Source organism: Colletotrichum costaricense (assembly GCF_030867565.1).
Source record: "Colletotrichum costaricense strain IMI 309622 chromosome Unknown Scaffold_10.1, whole genome shotgun sequence".
NCBI classification, from domain to species: domain Eukaryota; kingdom Fungi; phylum Ascomycota; class Sordariomycetes; order Glomerellales; family Glomerellaceae; genus Colletotrichum; species Colletotrichum costaricense.
In genome coordinates, this window is record NW_026848239.1 from 1,425,627 (window position 1) to 1,442,577 (window position 16,951).

The window sequence follows — 16,951 nt, forward strand, 5'->3', positions numbered from 1 at the left end:
CTGTTTCTAAAGACTACGAATACTTAACCGACATCACCACATCACCAAACCACCACTATGGTTACGCATCGAACGAACGGATAAGCCGGATCCGAACCGGGCGAGTGTTGAACTGTCTTCCGGCAGTGCATGTCTTAAAGTTCAACACCAACCACCCGACTCAGACTAGAACGTTTCCATGTAATCTTGATGCTGCCTGATAGAGTTCCTAGAGACGACTTGGTTGGCCAGATGGTAGATGAGAGTTTGGTTTACGCTTATGTAAGGCGAACCGGAAAGATGAGACCAGGGGCCGGGCGTCGGAGGTTCAAGATGGCAGAAGCCCGAAACGGCCGAGTGCTTTGGGGGCCGTGGGGGGCCTGGGAGCTGGAGGCTGGAGCGAGCATTTGATCCACTTTCTTTTTCATATTACCTGCATCCCCGTCAGTCACATTTCACTTCAGTCGCACCACGCACGCTGTGTGAGGAGGTCTTTGGAAGAAACATCTTTCACTTCACTCTACAGTCCTCACGCAAGGCCGCATCTGTCGTTCGCTACCTCGTCCGTTCTCTGGAGTCACATTCACTCGCCACACGCCACCCCCCTTGCTTGCTTCTCGGGTATTTCTTTAGCGCGCCAGCAACAAGGGTAGAGTCAGACCATGTATCAGCCGTACGCAGTCAATGAGGCGCCGCGGGAACGGCCAAAGATCCTCTGCCTGCACGGAGGCGGCTCCTCGGCAGGCATCTTCCAGATTCAACTGATCAGGTTATCGCGCGTCCTCGAGCCGCGCTTCGAATTTGTCTACCTCGACGGGCCGATCGAGACGGAGGCCGGGCCGGGCGTACTCCCCGTATTCGAGGGATGCGGGCCGTACCGACGATGGGTCAGCGACGATCCCTCCATCCCCGCCGAGGAGTTCCAGCAGCAAAAAGACACGGCGATGGAGATGCTCAAGGTGTACGTGCAGCAGACGGGGCCCTACGTCGGCGTGCTGGGGTTTTCGCAGGGCGCGCGGGCGGCGTCGAGTCTGTTGATTGAGCAGCAGCGGCAGCCGTTTGTGCCGTATAACTTCTTTGGGGTGTTTCTATGCGGGACGTATCCGCCTTTTGTGCCTGACGACGTGCTGATTCGGTTGCCAACTGTTCATGTGGTGGGCTTGTTTGATCCGTGGAAGCCGGCGAGCGAGATGTTGATTGAGCAGTGTTCTGAGCGGAGTACGCGCAAGGTTGTGAGGTATCCGGGCGGCCATCATCTGCCGAACGCGCCGGAGGCTATTCAGAATATTGCGAATATGGTGATTGACTTGTGGAAGGAGACAACGGGGGCGACGGCGTGATAGACGATGTGAGGGCATCGTCATCAGCGAGAGATCCGGAGGGGCTCACGACCTAGTCTGAGCACATGAGATGGGCATACCGTACCAATTCGCGAGGGGTCAAGACTGAGCGGCGAGACGTCCAGCATGCGGGTGATGAGGAGGACAAACGTCGCTCACTTCCTCCGTCTCTTCACCATTTCTCCCATCTATGATTGTGGGGGAATGAGAGAGATGAAGAAGATGACGATGAAGAAATCAAAGAGCAAGCCAATGGAGACACAAGAGGCCCTTCGGGGTCAGTCAAGTGGCTTGGTGAATGGCGGGGAATCTTGGGTCAAGACGATGACGGGTGTGAGTGAGACATCACCAGCGTCGGGATGGTCTCATTTGGAGCCTGTATGCGAAGCATAACTTCGACCGAAAACGAATGAAATTGATGAGATTGGTCACTCATGCTCTCATGCTATTATATGCTGTCCACTCACAATGAGCTGATGGTGAAGATTCTCAGCTGATTGCCTCTTGAGAAAATGCGTAAAAACATTAAGTGTGAGATGGCACGTCGTCGATCGTTTAAGTGAATGAGCTAAGGGCTACCATATTTCGAACTAAAGGAATTCATCATGAAATTGGAGATTCGAGTGAAAAAGAAATGAAAAAAATGTCCGAGACTGAGACTGGTGGTGTGTGAGTGACGGCGGGCAGGATTCAGCTGGTGAAGCGTGGCAGCGCAGCCAACTTTCCCACGCCAGTGATGTGGGGACGGCTAAAGAGAGACTAGCGTAGATCGAAGCTCCAAAGTCGCTGATTATCTCATCTGCGAACATCCAAGGCGTCGAATTGTTAGTGATCCACCTCATTCCCGGCACTGCACAGGGAATGCCCCGCTGCCGGTCGACGTCACCTGCGGCAGGAAGAGGACAAGCTCCTGTCGGACCTTCTCTTTGGTGCCAACAACGAAAACAGGGAACCCGGCCGCGCGGAGAGGAGACGAGAATGCGACGGCCGCTGCTGCACCTCAGAGTCAGGAGCCGAACCTGGGATTTTTCTCCTGTTTCTTGATCCTTTGGCTTTTTGATCAATTGCCAGCTTCGATCCAGGAAGTCATCTCCTGTGAGCTCTTGTCAATTAGTTCTTGTTGCTCGACACCTGCTTCCACGATCCGATCGCGCCGATTCCTTCGATTGATCGACTATTCGTTCAAACGGACAGAGCGTTACGTGAAAGTGTTCCTGATTCCTGACAAAACGAAGCAATCGCGGTTGTCATGGCCAACTTCAACTGGGTGTCCCGTTTGCTGGGGTGGGATAGGCATCCACGCCATCATCACGACTTCCACTCGGACTGGATCCGCGATGACCGAAGACGCCGTACGTACTCCTGCTAATCGACCCCCCTCTTCCTTTGGAACGCCTGGCTGTACCAATTCCAGCCGCGTTGTCCTTCGGCACGCCATGGAACCCCCTCAATCAGTTTCAACAGCTTACACTTGGGCCTGTTGCCCCCATCTAGTCCTGCCGCAATATCGAAGCGAGCATCTCGAGTCCGCGATCCCTGCCCCCGAAGTAACAAAGATTGCCCTCAAGCTTCGACACCTGATTGAGCTGGCAGTCCCCTGCGAATTGGACGAAGTCGAGATCACAAAGGCGCATAGCAAGATCATCACGACCAAGGTTGTCAAGGCCGCCAAGGAAGCTGGCGGCTCGCACTACGGATCATGTGTTGTCTTCTGCTTGATTGTCTGCAAGAGATGGTTCAAGCACCAGGCCTTGGCTGAGCTCTGGGACGCCGACCTGCACAGAGTGCGCGCCGTCGCTTGTGAGGTTATTGCGAAGCAGATGTATGTACTTATAACGCCACTGTCCACAGAAGACACCCAGGAGACTAACAGCTGTATACAGCATCGAAACCGAAGACGACCTTCAATACCTAATGCACTCCGTTCTCCTCCGCCGATACTCTGTAGTTGTGGACGGCGAAGCCACACCGCCCGCGAACGCTATCGAAAAGGCCGTCGATCTCCACGCCGTCAGAGTCATTGGCTCTTCGGGATACCAAAAATGCATTTCATACTTGTGGAAGGGATGGCTGGTCCAGGACGAAGACGACCCTGCAGTATTCGTCGACTACAAGGACAAGACGAATCCGTCCTTCCTCGTGCACATGGATCCCGACCGCATCCGTGCTCCCATGTACCAGAATGCCACTCAGGTGCTCATTTCCCTCATCTATATTGGTCTCTACACTGCCGTCATCAACTCGGTCAACGCCAAGGGTGTTTTGGACGCGGCTGAGGTGCTGTTGTACATCTTCACCCTCGGCTTTATCTGCGAGGAGGTCACCAAGTTCTGGAAGGCCGGCTACCACATTCTGGGTTTCTGGAACGCATTCAATGGCGTTCTCTACACCTTCATCACGTTATCCCTGATTCTTCGCATCATCGGCCTTACCCACGACGAGGGTGAACCCGCGCGGAAAATGTACAGTGAACTGAGCTACAACTTCTTGGCTTTCAGCGCACCCATGATTTGGTCTCGCCTTTTGCTTTATCTCGACAGCTTCCGCTTCTTTGGAGCTATGCTAGTCGTGCTAAAGGTCATGATGAAGGAGTCCATCATCTTCTTCGCCTTGCTTGCTGTGTTGATCATTGGATTCCTCCAGGCCTTTATTGGTCTCGACTTGGCAGACGACTTGGTGGCTGATGATATAACATTCATCATGTCAGCCATGGCTAACGCCATCATGCAGAGCCCCGACTTTGACGGATTCGACAGGTTCTCGCCGCCATTCGGTATCATTCTGTACTACTGCTTCACGTTCATTGTCATGGTAAGTCGTGGTCCTATGAGAAGATGGGACCAGTTGCTGATTTGGATCGCAGGTCGTTTTGCTTAACATCCTCATTGCGCTGTACAACTCCGCATACGAAGACATTTACGACAACGCCAACGACGAGTATCTCGCGCTGTTTGCCCAGAAGACGATGCAATTCGTCCGTGCCCCCGACGAAAACGTCTACATCCCGCCATTCAACCTCATTGAAATGATTGTCATTTGCCTCTTCTGGTGGATGGAGAAATCCAAGTTCGAGAAGATGAGCGACGTTATCATGGGAATCCTCTACTCGCCGGTCCTAGTTGTCGCCGCAATCTTCGAGACTCGCTCAGCCGCCGACATTAGGAGCAACCGAGCGAGAGGTGAGGAAGACGACGACACAATCGAGGAGTGGGAGCAGATGATGGACCAGGTCGACTTCGAATCCGATGGATGGAACAAGGTCTGCGCAAGCGCCAAGACCAACTTGGAGCACGATCCTACGATCTACGAGGTGCAGCAGTTGCGAAGCGAAGTTGAAGAGCTCAAGAAAATGTTGGTCGAGATCTCCAAGGCCGTTTCGGCTGGAAATGCCGGTAATGGTCAGGCTTCGACCAACTTGATTGATCTGGGAGAGCCAGCCGAGAGCTCCTCCAGCAAGAAGAAGAATAAGAAGAAGGGCAAGAAGAACAAGAAGGAGAAGAAGGCAGGCGATGACGCCAAAGAAGCAGCAGCGGCAGCGTCCTCCAGCTCGAGCGATGAAGAGTGAAGAGCTTTCATCTGATGATTCTGGCAGTGCTGGGACCCTGCGCCGTGTGTTTTATTGAATTGAGTTTGTACATGTTATGGCTGTCACGTCATGTCACGCTGTTACGAGCTTGTTTTGTTTCGATTTCGGGAACCATGGTTACTGGTAGCTGGCAACTTGGGATACGAGTCAGGGAGATATTGGCGTCGGACATCAGTCATGGTTTGTAATAAGGCGAGGCATCGTGTTGAATAAGGCAAATCCAATTACCAATTTCGACGACTCCAGTGGAAACGCGCACCAGGACAGGTTAGATTGTGTGAGCAATGGCAACACATGGGAAGCGATCGAATCTCCGTGATCGGCTCCGGTGCGATGGTTCAGCCGAGAACTTGTGGCTCGACATGCAGAAGGGCCCCATTATCGTCACTTGGCGGTTATTTTCTGCATCGACTACATGTACGAGGCACAAGTGCAAGCGCTTGGGGGAGTGAGTTGTCCCGGTTGCCGGCTCGGGTGCTAGGCGAGGGTGGCTGTGGTGCAGAGAAAAATGCGGAGGAGATGGGAGTTTTTGTTGACCCGCCTGCAGAAGAACACTAGGAGAACCTTATTTTTGGGTGCTTGGGACGGGATGAGTCTTCTTTTGACCTCCCCAGCTGGGAATAACGGCGTGGGGAAAGCTGGCTTGGTGTTGGCTCTAAACAGGGGCTTGGGCTTGTGTCGTCTATGGGTGCGCAGCTTGATGGGCTTCTGGTTTATGGATTACAATCGAGGCTGGAATTCACTTCTTCTCCTTTTCATAATTCATCCCCTCTCATAAGGTATGGTATGACAGTAGTCAAGTTACCCTCCTCAACCTAATCCCGAAAGATGAACCCCTGGATGAGAATAAGGAGGGGGAGAGTGAAGGGCTGGGACGAGCGGCATCTTCAAGCTCAAGACGTTTTAAACTTTTGCGGCGCCAACAGAGCCTAAGACGGGCCCCGGTCCAATCATCACCCCGGATGATGGTCGCGACAGGGTTATGCCGCCACCCCAACTCTGGGAATGGAACGCTCGGCACTCGAAGCGAGAAACGCCAAACGTTGTTCTGGGGAGGCCACTAATGAGCTAGTGTGTATCCACTGAGTACTTTGTTAGAATTGGATACTAGAGACTTGAGGTAGATACATGGAAGGGGGAGAAAGTGAAAGGGGATTAAGCTTGCCGTACCTACCGGTAATCCTTGGACGACCACAACTCCCCTCCTATCATCCAAGATCCCCCTGTTTCTGTTTGGGATGAACGAGGTTTGGCCATTGTTTCTGGTCTGGCTTGGTTGTAGACGTGAATGGTTGGTTCCGTCGAGGGGGCTGCTTACTGGCTGACCAGCGACCAGCTTTCCTAGGCGGAACACGGCTTTAGCGGCTACTTATGGGGGCTGAAATGATACAATCCTGTTGTGTCTTTTGTCAATATTTTTGCGCGTTGGATAATGTACTGCTCCCTGGCGCTTACACCACAGCGGGCCTGGGGGTCACGACTATTCGAAACATGATCCGAACATTGGCGCGGGAAGGACGGGACATGTACAGCGGCTGTGTTGGATCCCGGTAGACAGTCATTTTTTTTTTGTGGCTGTATGGCTACAGCAGAACCAGCTGGGCACATACTGAGACTTCCTGTCATCCAATCCGTGGAAGGCCTCGTTGGCTTGTCATGCTAAACTTGGAGGCGTCCTTGTCCGCCTCCGTGAGGACCCCATGCTATTGTCCTAATTTAGGTCGAATTTGGCTTAGGGTCAACTCTTCTAGACCATGTAGGTTGGTAATGCCGCTGATGCCGCGGCCACTGTCAGCCCAAAAGAAGACAAGAAGAAAAGCTTGGACTCGAAATAGACTTATTCGCATTCAGACGAGGGACCTCTCCTCTCTCATCTTCCCTCCCATGCCCACCTCCCCCAGGATCAGCATGCGTCAGAAAAATGCTTGGCCTGCACGCTTGTTCGTATTTGTTCCCACAACCACTCCCCTGATCCCTGGCCCTTGGCTCTGGCTCTCTGACTGCTGCCACCTCGGATGTCAGATACATCCGGCCGGCTAGGGCGCGGGTTTGGGGATGGAGACCATGCCACCATGGAAACTATCCCATCCGCGAGGCGGAGCTTAATTGTGATTACCTTACGCTACTTGAGGGGCTACCGCCTAGCCGAATTTTGTTTCTTCTCGTCTTGGTAGGTAAGTCGAGGTGGGGTCTGGTGCCCAAGGGTCAATTTGCTTCCGAGACGGGCTTGCTGAAGGAGGCCGCCGCCACATGGTTTGAGGACTAAGGCTTGGGAGTGATGGGATCAAACGTGGATGGTGCCTGGGGGAGGTGGAGGGGTGTTGGCTTGAGGATGGAGGCTTGGGATGTTCCAAGGGGTGTAAACCGTTTGAGGGTGGTGTTTAGTGTTGTTTCTTGGGGATCTATCATCTTGAGCTGAAGGTTGCAAGAGGATTTACGTGTATAAGAAGACAACGTCCCTCCCGTGAGATTTGGGTTTGGCTCATCATCAAACAAAACAAGTCTTCCCATAGTACACCAGTAAGCATCAACTACTCTACTCGACACCACCTAGCCCATTTTACAACCTCACAAACGGACCCAAAATGCATACATCAACCCTCCTCGCAACCCTCCTCCCCGCCGCAGGAGCCTTCGCACAATACGGCTACGGCGCACAAGAATCCTCCACAAACACCGCCTCCGCCGCCGCCTCCTCCTCCTCCAGCATTGCCGGCGTCCACGTCGTCAAGGTCGGCGACGGCGGCCTCACCTTTGAGCCCAACAGCATCACCGCCGCCGTCGGCGAGGTCGTCGAGTTCCACTTTTACCCCCGCGCCCACTCCGTCGCTCAGTCGGCCTTTGACTCGCCTTGCCAACCGCTGACCAACGGATCCACGACGGGCTTCTTCAGCGGTCCGGTTCAGGTTGCGTCTGGTGTTGGGTCGGAGGTGTTCACTGTTGAGGTTAAGGATACGAATCCCAAGTGGTTTTACTGCGCTACTGGGCAGCATTGCCAAGGTGGTATGGTTGGTGTTATCAACGCTCCGTAAGTTCAAGTCTCCATTCAGAGGTATGAAGCCAAACTTGCTAATCTTATTGATAGTGCCAGCGGTGCAAGGACTATTGAGCAATATGCCCAGGCCGCGGCGGCGGCGCAGTCCAACGTCGCGCCCAGCGCGACTGGCGGTGGTACCCTCGGCTCCGCGGCCACTGGCAGCCCCAGCTCTGCCTCAAGCTCTCCCTCTGCTTCATCCTCGTCGCAGCCAAGCGCTGGTATCGAGGCCCGTGGCGACGTCCGCTGGGGTCTGCTCAGCTTGGGCATGGCTGCCGCTGGTGTTGTGGGTGGACTTCTCATCTAAGGTCCTGCGGGGTGGTTTTGTTTTGACTAGGCGGAGAAAGGCTGGGAAAGCTTGCGGGATCGCGTTTATACCAATTATGCATTGACGGCTGGGTTTTACCAAAAAGGACAAAGGGTTGTGTTGGATAGTTGCAAAGCCTGGAGCTTCTTTCTATTGAATGGAATGGGCGGTTCGCCCACTTCTTCGATATACCTAGTACCCTACTGGGTGTTTGCTACTTATGACAACTTGATTTTTAAACAAAACAAAAGACTGCACACATAGTGTGTATTATTATGCTAGTGCCGATTAGATTGCAGGGTTATGCAAGCAGAGGTTGCAGGCGTCTTCCTCATTCGTCGTGTTTACACCCTTCAAAAGAATCTCTTTCGGCTTTCGTTTTCTCACTTAGCCCTCTCACGAACGTTACTCTATGGCCATAGTTTATATTACGCAAATCATGCGGTCTTGCATGTTGTGGTTCTCTCATGTACAAACGTAGGATCTAGGTGTATAATCACCATACTCAGTAATCCTATGCTATCATGGCGGTATCTGCTGGATCGTGAAGCAGCGATTTCAATCTATCTAACCGATAAGAGTCCATCGACCCGTAGGATTCAGATCTCACTCTACATCAGTTTGCAATTCGAAAGCTGCATTGTGAGAGCCTTTTCCCCTTTCGCTTCACATGCGCCCTGGGTCACTTCGAGTGGCATCCGAATCCTTGGCTGAAGATTAACTTTTATCTCTGGGGCAGGCTTCCTTGCAACCAACCTGGTACTAAAGAAATGAATTCTTATGACTGGAATACTATCCAGAGTCTCGTCCGCCACTTTATATTCATAGAATATCGGTACATTATCCCGAAGAACCTCGTCTAAGTAGACCCACATACCGTTGTGTGTGTCGAATCCGCAGACGACTAAGAACTTCTTCCCAGTCGCGGTCTCGACTTCTACGGACCCTTCGAACTCCCATAGGCGTCGACTCACAAATCTGTATGTATCAGGGTCCCAGTAGGCTCTGCTGGCTGCTTGAGAGATGACGCGCACTATCAACTTCGGTTCCTCGGTGTCGAAGGAAAACCTGAAGTCCCGGCCCGGAATCCGCACAGTTTCCTCCAACAAATCTGCAGTAAACTGCTTAGAGATGAAAAGAACCTTCTTTTCGAGTGGCCGACTATTATTCTCAGAATGCTAACGCGCAGCTCGTCCGGCCCCGCCCTGACAAAGATATCACCATTGAGCTTACAAAGCAGGATGTCCAAAACATTAGACTTGGATTTCGCGTTTCTTGGAATTCCCAGGCTAAGGAAGTACGTGTCTTCGCCGACTTTATCATGTGTAAGGAGCCTGGATTCCATTCGTACCCCTTGTTCGTCATGGAAAACTACACATAGCGGCATGAACAAATTAACATCGCACTCTCTTGCAGAAGTCTTTAGTGGTTTCCAACAAACCTCTGGGCTACGTCTTAGATCGCTTAGGGATGTTAGATCGCGACAATCGCGGAGATGATCCGGAGTAGTGGTGAGGATGCCGCGAAACTCTGCTGAGCCATCTGTAGAAGTGACGGTGGAGTCGCACCAAGCGAACAATGACATGTCGTTGGTCTCCTTGATGATTTCTTCCTGTAATCGGAGGAAGGCTCGGTCGCCTTCCCCGTAGAGCAAAGGCATACTGACGCCAAAGATCCCCAAGAGTGAATAAGCACGGTCTTCCTCTTTCTTTGCTCGACGATCGGCGGCCCAGGACATGCGCCGGCCGACCGGAATACCAGCCAGAAGGCTTTGAATGCTTCGGCGTGTTGATGAGTCATGTCTCAAGATTTCAGCGTTGATGGATGTTCGTAGTTGTATTTGTTGTGAAAGGTCAACTCGGCTACCAATCGTACTCCAATGCTTGTCGTAAAATTCCATTCTGCCCGGAGCGATGAGCTCCTGCAGGGTCCAACCTCTCGTGAACCACACGGATTTCGTTAAATCGCCCCCTGAATCGACATCCGAGAGCCACGCGAAGCAAATTTCCGCCTCTGCATACCACTTGAACATTGAGTTGATGGCTTCAGTAAGCTCGGTGAGGTTTCGCTTATCGACACAGCAAGTGTCTATCCAAGCGTATGCGATCCCGATCCTGAGTGCCTCGGTGCAAGTTTTCTCAATCTTCGACCACCCAAGCAGCTTTTTGGACCTTATCTCGGCACTGGCCATGTCTTCGAAGGTGACCTCATCCTCATCGCTCTCCCATCTATGAGAAAGGATAGCGTAGGCTGTTGAAACCCCCTGCTCTTCGAGTTTCTGCTTTCTTGCCGGATGCATATCCTCGATGCGAAGGGTGGAGCAGTTAAGAAGCTTCATCGTGACGCCGTCCGAGGAATGATGAGTAGGAAAACTGACGACTGTCAGATATTGTTGGTTCCCAACAGCTCAGATAGCAGTGGCTCAGCATTTTTAAGCAGCATCTCACGCGGAACTTGATGTGGAACCAGCCTTTAAGGGGTGTAATTGACAGGTAAGCCAAATCAGCAGGATACGAGGCAACGAGGCAACGAGGCAGGACCAGCAGCTATGTGTCATATCCCGCACATGCTAGCCTATCAAATCTGTAGAATATGTGACACCTTAATCTGAGTGCGCACACGCGACGAAAATCTCACCAGTGACTGAACGCGCCGTATCGCTCTCATCATTTTGTCCAACGCCACAGGTGCTAAGAATAAATTTCGAGGTGAAAATGACACGTTGGGGAACTAGAGCTTAGATATGCGATTCTCATTGAAGAACTCGCCAAATCTGTATGCTCACTCGATCATTTTATGAGTTCTGCCGACGAACAAAGTGAACGAATGCACACGGGTTCTTTAGGGGCACGCATATTCAAAGGGTTTGATGACTCGAATTAGTCCTTGCAGTAAGTAAGTAAAAACCACATTCACATAGAATCAAGCTTATTTGAATCAGCAAGCGAAGTCTTGATTGAGTACTTCAAGGGAATGTCTTCTGTTACGAGTAATAGTACAACTTTATTAGAACAACAAACACATCAAGCCTGGCTTCAGCTTGAAATCGGAGAGAACTGTTCCCAAAACATTGAAGCACAGGAATCGTAAACAGTCACTCATGCAAACACATGGAGTAGGCACCTTCTGACTTGTGAAACTCAACATTTATGTCAATATTTGCGCTGTATGTTGAGTCCGTAGATGCCGAACCGAATGTCGTGACCGATCCCGAAGTCATGTATTTACCCACATTAACACAACCTTTCGATCTTGTAGCATCTGAGCTTGTCTTCGAAGCATGGTCTTCCACAAAAGTCTCGTTCAAGTTGGCATCGAGGCTGTTCTGTATAGGATCCCTGGGACCTCCACTCGCCTTCCAAGCCAATGAATGGCCGACTTAAACGTTGTTAGAATAATAGTAAAAAGAAAGGGAAGAGAAAGCTTGGAATCAAGTACAGGAGAACCTGATAACTTTTGGGCTCACAATTTCTTTCTAACTCGCCGTGCACTTTCCAGGAGCATAATATCCGCATCGAATCGCATAGTTGCCAATCTTGTCAGGGATGTCGTAGTCTCTGGTCGAACTCCTAGCTCCCCGACAAATGCCACATCTGAAGTTCGGGTTGGTTGCCGAGTTGGAGATATTCGACTCTTTGTCCTCCATCGTACCGCCAATGTCGTTTTTGCAATACCACTGGGCGTTGGAAGCAGGGATGGAAGCCATGAAGGGATCCGAGACGGTAGAGTCGTAGAAGAAAGCACAGTCCTTGGCCGCAGAGCCAGCAACCAAAGCCGCCATAATTAAAGTTGCCCAGTTCTGCATGATTGGGACGACAATGATAGCTTCGCGTGGTGGTTATGAGTCGAGCGGCGAGGGGGTGGGTTAGAAGGCATTGATTGGACCGGTTGACCTAGGATCGCAAAACTGTCATGCGGTTGGCCATACCATACTTTAATAACTGGTCTTCAATAAATCTTTGTGCCAAGATCTCGTAGCCGCCTTACGCTGACTCAAGATGCCCGTCGTCGCATCGTTTCAGGGAGGATATGATTGTCTTCTAATTCATATATCTAGTATTACAACCCTCGGCAAAGAGGAGCAATGTCATCTAAAAGAGTTTGTGAATTAGTAATCACGAGTCAGATGTGGTCCACCTAGTAATAAACAATGCCTTAAACAAGTATTGATCAACAAGTATTGAACTGCATCGCGCTTGGGGAGGATCCAAAAGCCTCCATAGACCGACTTTTAGTGGGAAGACCTGGGAGGTGAATGCTAGCCATTAGGCCTCCAAAGTGTGCTAGTCCTTTTGCACGAGCGAAGCAAGAGAAATAGCTTTGCAGTACTTCGTTCTCACGAAAGCGTTGATGGGAACAGCTCGTCCGCCAAGAGCGCAAAACTGGCGACTCGCATTGCATACCCGCCAACTAATATGCAGGCATTGGATTCCATTTCAATTGAGTAGCCTTTCCGCATAGACTTCCTTGAGCGGGTGTTTTGCGAAAGAAAGTGTGCTAAGTAAAGTAGTCTCTTCACTCTTCCGTAGGACTCAAGGAATATGTCAAACACCCAATATCCCGCGTTCCAGCAACACCTCCATTGATACCTGTCGGTCCGAGTTAGAAATGACATGAAGGCCACCCGTTTGGTATATGATAGGATTCCGTGACAATCGCGAACTTACAATCGGTCCAAAGTTGGTAGAATAATTGGCGACATCCAATTGTACCCCCACCCCAAGGTTCCTTGGGATTCTGCTCCGTTACAGCAGGTGAGCACTGTTTTCTCCAAGCCACGGAATACTTCAGCTTCGCGGCATTGAAATACTTCGAGTAGTAGATCCGGGTTATTGCCTCATGTCCGGGTGTCACGACATCAGGTAAGACCTCATTGCACATAGCCTTGAGTCCCTGCTTGACTGTCACTTCGTGGACATCTTTGTGCTTCGGAAAGTCGCCCTCGCTGTTGCAACGCAGTTCGCCTTTACGAGGGGCTGTGTTGGTGATTTGGTATGAGTACGTCCCGCAACCAGCATCGTATTGGCCCTTTTCGGCCATGACGTTGCCTTCGCCTCCCGTGTGTCCGCCTAACGTGTTTTAGTCAATGCCATCCAATGAAGATTGGAGATTGGGAGATGGCATGGACTCACATGTGTTCGCAACTGTTTTGTATGCGTCTAGGCAGCTTTTCTGGCAAGAGCCTGCGTCAAATACCTTGTTTGGTTTCCAATCGAGATTCACGATGTAGCCCTTGTACGGGTCGAGTGTGACTGGCGGAGTTCGGGCCTGCAGCTTGGCTTCCTGATTGTTACCACTTATGTCGACAACCCATGAAAGCGCCTGTGAAGCCAGGGCGTCGACTTCCTGGCAGAACTTTGCTGCCACGTTGTACTTTGACCCTGCAAATGCATCCCATTGAATCTCGGCAGCTTTATCCATGGCGCAATTTGGGTTGGCAGATGGGGTCAACGTTGTCGTCGTTATTGTGGTAATGGGCGTTGATGTCTGACTCCCTGCATCGGTTCGGCATCCGGACACGGCTCCGCACGATGTTTCGCAATATTGAAACATAATGCCAACGCCCTCACACGAGGCCTCACAGGCAGTACTTCGTGAACATCCAGACATAGTAGTTGCTGTGGCTGAGGCGGGTGGTGTGGTGATGGTGCCCGACATGAGCTTTTGCTTGATCGGATTCTTGTCTCCCAGGGGTAGATTTTCAATCAGGGTGTTGTAAGCCATCATGAAGACAACTTCGCCAATACCCTGTGCGGCGCTTTCCCCGATATTCATCAGCGGGGCGAAGTCTCTAACAAACTCCGTGACGACAAGGGCGGCATTGGCGACATTTCCAGCCGTGAATGGTAAGGTTGGTGGATTCATGAGAAGGAGGTCTTCCAGTGGGCCACCAGGAGTTGCCATGCCGATGGCCCCTTGAGCACCACATATGGCGGCTCCAAACTGAGCAGCGCGTTTTCCATTGGCATCACTGTCGAACTGCCTGCCATCAAGGCAGTCGGTAGACCTTCGTATAATTTCTTCGAGCCGCTTGGCTAGTCCTTCGTCCATGGTAACCATCAGATCCCCTGGGATATAACCGGCAATAGCGGTGGTAATGGGCGTGATCAAAGGTGTGGCAGTACTGCATAGAGCTTCGTCAGTAACATCGTACATGTCGCACATGTTAAGACTATTTTTTCAGGAGAATCACCCTTCTGGTCTGGTTGGATCTGGCACAGGGATGAGTGTAGCAACGCCCTTCCCTTCTGCAGATAAGACAATCGTTTTCGTGTCCGCAAGACCAGCCGCGCTACTAGCCTTTGTATCAGGAATTATATGGTCCCCAAATTGAATGGTTGGCTGCTCGGGATGCTTGAAGCTCCAGGCCGAAAGAAGCAACATAGCAATTGTTGTGAACGCGGAGCCTTTTGACTTGAATGTCTTGGAGAGGAAATGCCCAAAGTGGCGACGTTCAATCTCGGCGTCGATTACAAGATTGGCCGATTGAATTATCTCTCGTACGCCTTGGTAGCACTTGTCATCAGTCTTTTCGCAACCGATCAACGTCTTCCGGACTTCTCCCTGAGCATCAGGTGACAGGGCAACATGGAACCCTGCACCCTCTTTGCCCGACATCCAGATCACTTTACCACTGAGATCTGGAAGTTTTCCCTTTTTAGATTAAGGTATCAGCTTTCTTAGTTGGACCGGCGACAACAATGGTACTCACATTTCCTTGATATTGACTGAGTTGTCCAAGATCGAAAACCTTTTCCTCTTGGGTTGCAGCCAAGACTGCTGCAATGATGCAGATGAAAAGACAACGGAGGATTGCGGAGCCCATATCAAAGAAATCCTGGGATAGAACCAAGATAAGAAAGCTATTCTTCGCGGTGGGGTTGTGAAGAGAGAGGCTTTCTAGCGATGTTTTACAAACTTTTGGTGGTTTGTCTTTGTTGACTAAGGTATTTTGGAGTTTTGACTTCAGAGGAGATGGAAGCGCGAGTATTTATGCTTTCTCCATCTTCCACTGTCTTCAGAATTGAATTCGTCTTTAATCTTGGAAGGACTTCTGCCATACAGTCACAGCTTCAAGCCGGTGGTGAGCTGTTGGCTTCGGCCTGAAACTTCCGGGCTAATCTGCATGTCGACGAGAGTCGACCATTAGGGCCTGTGAAGGGCATCGTCATGCTGGGGGCTTTGGGGCTGCTCCAAAGCCCCCACACGATGTCTTTCACGATGAAGCTCAATAATCACGATCCATGACTGTCATTCTGACGCTTTTGTTGGAGTTGTTGGCTGGCGAAGAAGCACGGGCCAAACCCTCTACTTGACATTGTGCTTTTCAGCTGACCCTACCCACCGAGTTCGAGCAATGGTCAGTCGATGGCTAGTACAAGAATGGTGCCTGTGCATATCACTGCCTGTTGGGGGCGAATGGTTGGAACCTATTCTCTGCTGCATTGCTCGGTATGTACTCATGTCAGTTGGTTTCATTTGGCTGCTTGCCAACAGTGGCTCAGGGGCTAGACCTATCTGCCAACCTTAAGTATGTGTCTCTACAGGTAGCCAACTCGAACGGAGAGTTAGATTGCTCAGTTTTGGGGGCCCAACTAAACCGGGATGGACCAAGCATGACCCCCATTGCCTGAACCGCGGCCAACGTGCGGGCGGCTTGTTTGGGGTACAAATACGTGGTTGGTGCCCTCACTTCATGTTCCAACACCAGCTTTGTACCCAAATAACAGACCACATACCAATCTTTCATTTCCCCCCGACACGATCCAAAGGCAGTTCGCCGCCTATAGACGGAGATGAGCGGCACCCCCAAACAGAGCTTCGTTGAAGCATGCGGAAACGGCGACTTACCACTGGCTCAAAGCATCATGCAGGATCACAGCGACTTCGAGGCACAGCAGAAACGTTATGCGTATCCTGACACTTTGATGAGGCACGCAGTTAATGAGGCAGCCTGGAAGAATCACGCACATGTTGTCGCCTTCTTATTCGACAACGGAGCTAGTATCACCGATTCGGTTGTCCTTGCTGTATCTAAACGCCACAACAAAACGATGTTGGAGGAAATCCTCAAGAGAGGATATGACATCAACACAGTGGAGCCGGGCGTGACCTTGCTGACGTTTGTACCTCCCATAATACCAGTTTATGAGAAACATGACACTGATCTTCTCAAACAGGCTATCCACTGGACACATTGAGTGGATGGAGGTGCTGTTACAACACGGAGCAGACCCCAATGTCAAAGATTCGAGGGGATGGACGGCGCTTCACTCGGCTGTGACCGAGCCATCGCTGAAATCCTGTCAGCTCCTCCTTCACCATGGTGCTATATTGCCAGCAGACATACTCCAGTCTGCCATAGATTCTGATCACGCAGATACCAGAATGGACATGGTCAAATATCTCATTGACAAAGGGGCTCAACTCAACCATGTCCGCGACATCAAAATAGGCTACAAGATCTGGCAAGGATCTCCTCTACATGTTGCCGCTGGTACAAATCGACTTGACATTGCTCAGCTTCTGCTGAGTGCAGGGGCAGATCCCAGGGTCAAGTACTGGGACGATACGCCGGCCGACACAGCCAAAGAGTTTGAATACATGGAACTGTATAATCTGCTTAGAACAGATTCAGCCCCCGAAGTATCTACTTCTTGATGAACCAGAAAGAACGAGGTAGAATGTCTGTCCAACAAGCCCCC

The 16,951-nt window shown here is 51.2% G+C and overlaps 8 protein-coding genes across 8 annotated transcripts; 5 read left to right on the forward strand and 3 right to left on the reverse strand.

The window, feature by feature from the left end:
* Nucleotides 1–641: 641 nt before the first annotated feature.
* Nucleotides 642–1,319, forward strand: CCOS01_10093 (oxidoreductase; the record flags this gene model as incomplete). Its single annotated transcript, XM_060458249.1, has 1 exon — nt 642–1,319. One exon carries the CDS (start codon nt 642–644, stop codon nt 1,317–1,319), a length of 678 nt encoding a protein of 225 aa, XP_060311414.1.
* Nucleotides 1,320–2,755: 1,436 nt separating this feature from the next.
* Nucleotides 2,756–4,884, forward strand: CCOS01_10094 (potassium ion channel Yvc1; the record flags this gene model as incomplete). The annotated part of the gene is made up of 3 exons (XM_060458250.1): nt 2,756–3,141; nt 3,203–4,130; nt 4,183–4,884. The coding sequence occupies 3 exons, from the start codon at nt 2,756–2,758 to the stop codon at nt 4,882–4,884; spliced, it is 2,016 nt and encodes a 671-aa protein (XP_060311415.1).
* A 71-nt stretch (nt 4,885–4,955) lies between these two features.
* CCOS01_10095 (uncharacterized protein) lies at nt 4,956–5,093 on the forward strand (the record flags this gene model as incomplete). Its single annotated transcript, XM_060458251.1, has 2 exons — nt 4,956–5,021; nt 5,052–5,093. 2 exons carry the CDS (start codon nt 4,956–4,958, stop codon nt 5,091–5,093), a joined length of 108 nt encoding a protein of 35 aa, XP_060311416.1.
* A 2,397-nt stretch (nt 5,094–7,490) lies between these two features.
* CCOS01_10096 (uncharacterized protein) lies at nt 7,491–8,246 on the forward strand (the record flags this gene model as incomplete). Its single annotated transcript, XM_060458252.1, has 2 exons — nt 7,491–7,933; nt 7,991–8,246. The coding sequence occupies 2 exons, from the start codon at nt 7,491–7,493 to the stop codon at nt 8,244–8,246; spliced, it is 699 nt and encodes a 232-aa protein (XP_060311417.1).
* Nucleotides 8,247–8,857: 611 nt separating this feature from the next.
* Nucleotides 8,858–10,584, reverse strand: CCOS01_10097 (HET domain-containing protein; the record flags this gene model as incomplete). Its single annotated transcript, XM_060458253.1, has 2 exons — nt 8,858–9,367; nt 9,688–10,584. The coding sequence occupies 2 exons, from the start codon at nt 10,582–10,584 to the stop codon at nt 8,858–8,860; spliced, it is 1,407 nt and encodes a 468-aa protein (XP_060311418.1).
* Nucleotides 10,585–11,721: 1,137 nt separating this feature from the next.
* On the reverse strand, nt 11,722–12,027 carry CCOS01_10098 (uncharacterized protein; the record flags this gene model as incomplete). Its single annotated transcript, XM_060458254.1, has 1 exon — nt 11,722–12,027. The coding sequence occupies one exon, from the start codon at nt 12,025–12,027 to the stop codon at nt 11,722–11,724; it is 306 nt and encodes a 101-aa protein (XP_060311419.1).
* Nucleotides 12,028–12,761: 734 nt separating this feature from the next.
* On the reverse strand, nt 12,762–15,072 carry CCOS01_10099 (uncharacterized protein; the record flags this gene model as incomplete). Its single annotated transcript, XM_060458255.1, has 5 exons — nt 12,762–12,835; nt 12,914–13,315; nt 13,379–14,370; nt 14,440–14,900; nt 14,959–15,072. The coding sequence occupies 5 exons, from the start codon at nt 15,070–15,072 to the stop codon at nt 12,762–12,764; spliced, it is 2,043 nt and encodes a 680-aa protein (XP_060311420.1).
* Nucleotides 15,073–16,042: 970 nt separating this feature from the next.
* On the forward strand, nt 16,043–16,907 carry CCOS01_10100 (uncharacterized protein; the record flags this gene model as incomplete). The annotated part of the gene is made up of 2 exons (XM_060458256.1): nt 16,043–16,368; nt 16,427–16,907. 2 exons carry the CDS (start codon nt 16,043–16,045, stop codon nt 16,905–16,907), a joined length of 807 nt encoding a protein of 268 aa, XP_060311421.1.
* Nucleotides 16,908–16,951: the final 44 nt, after the last annotated feature.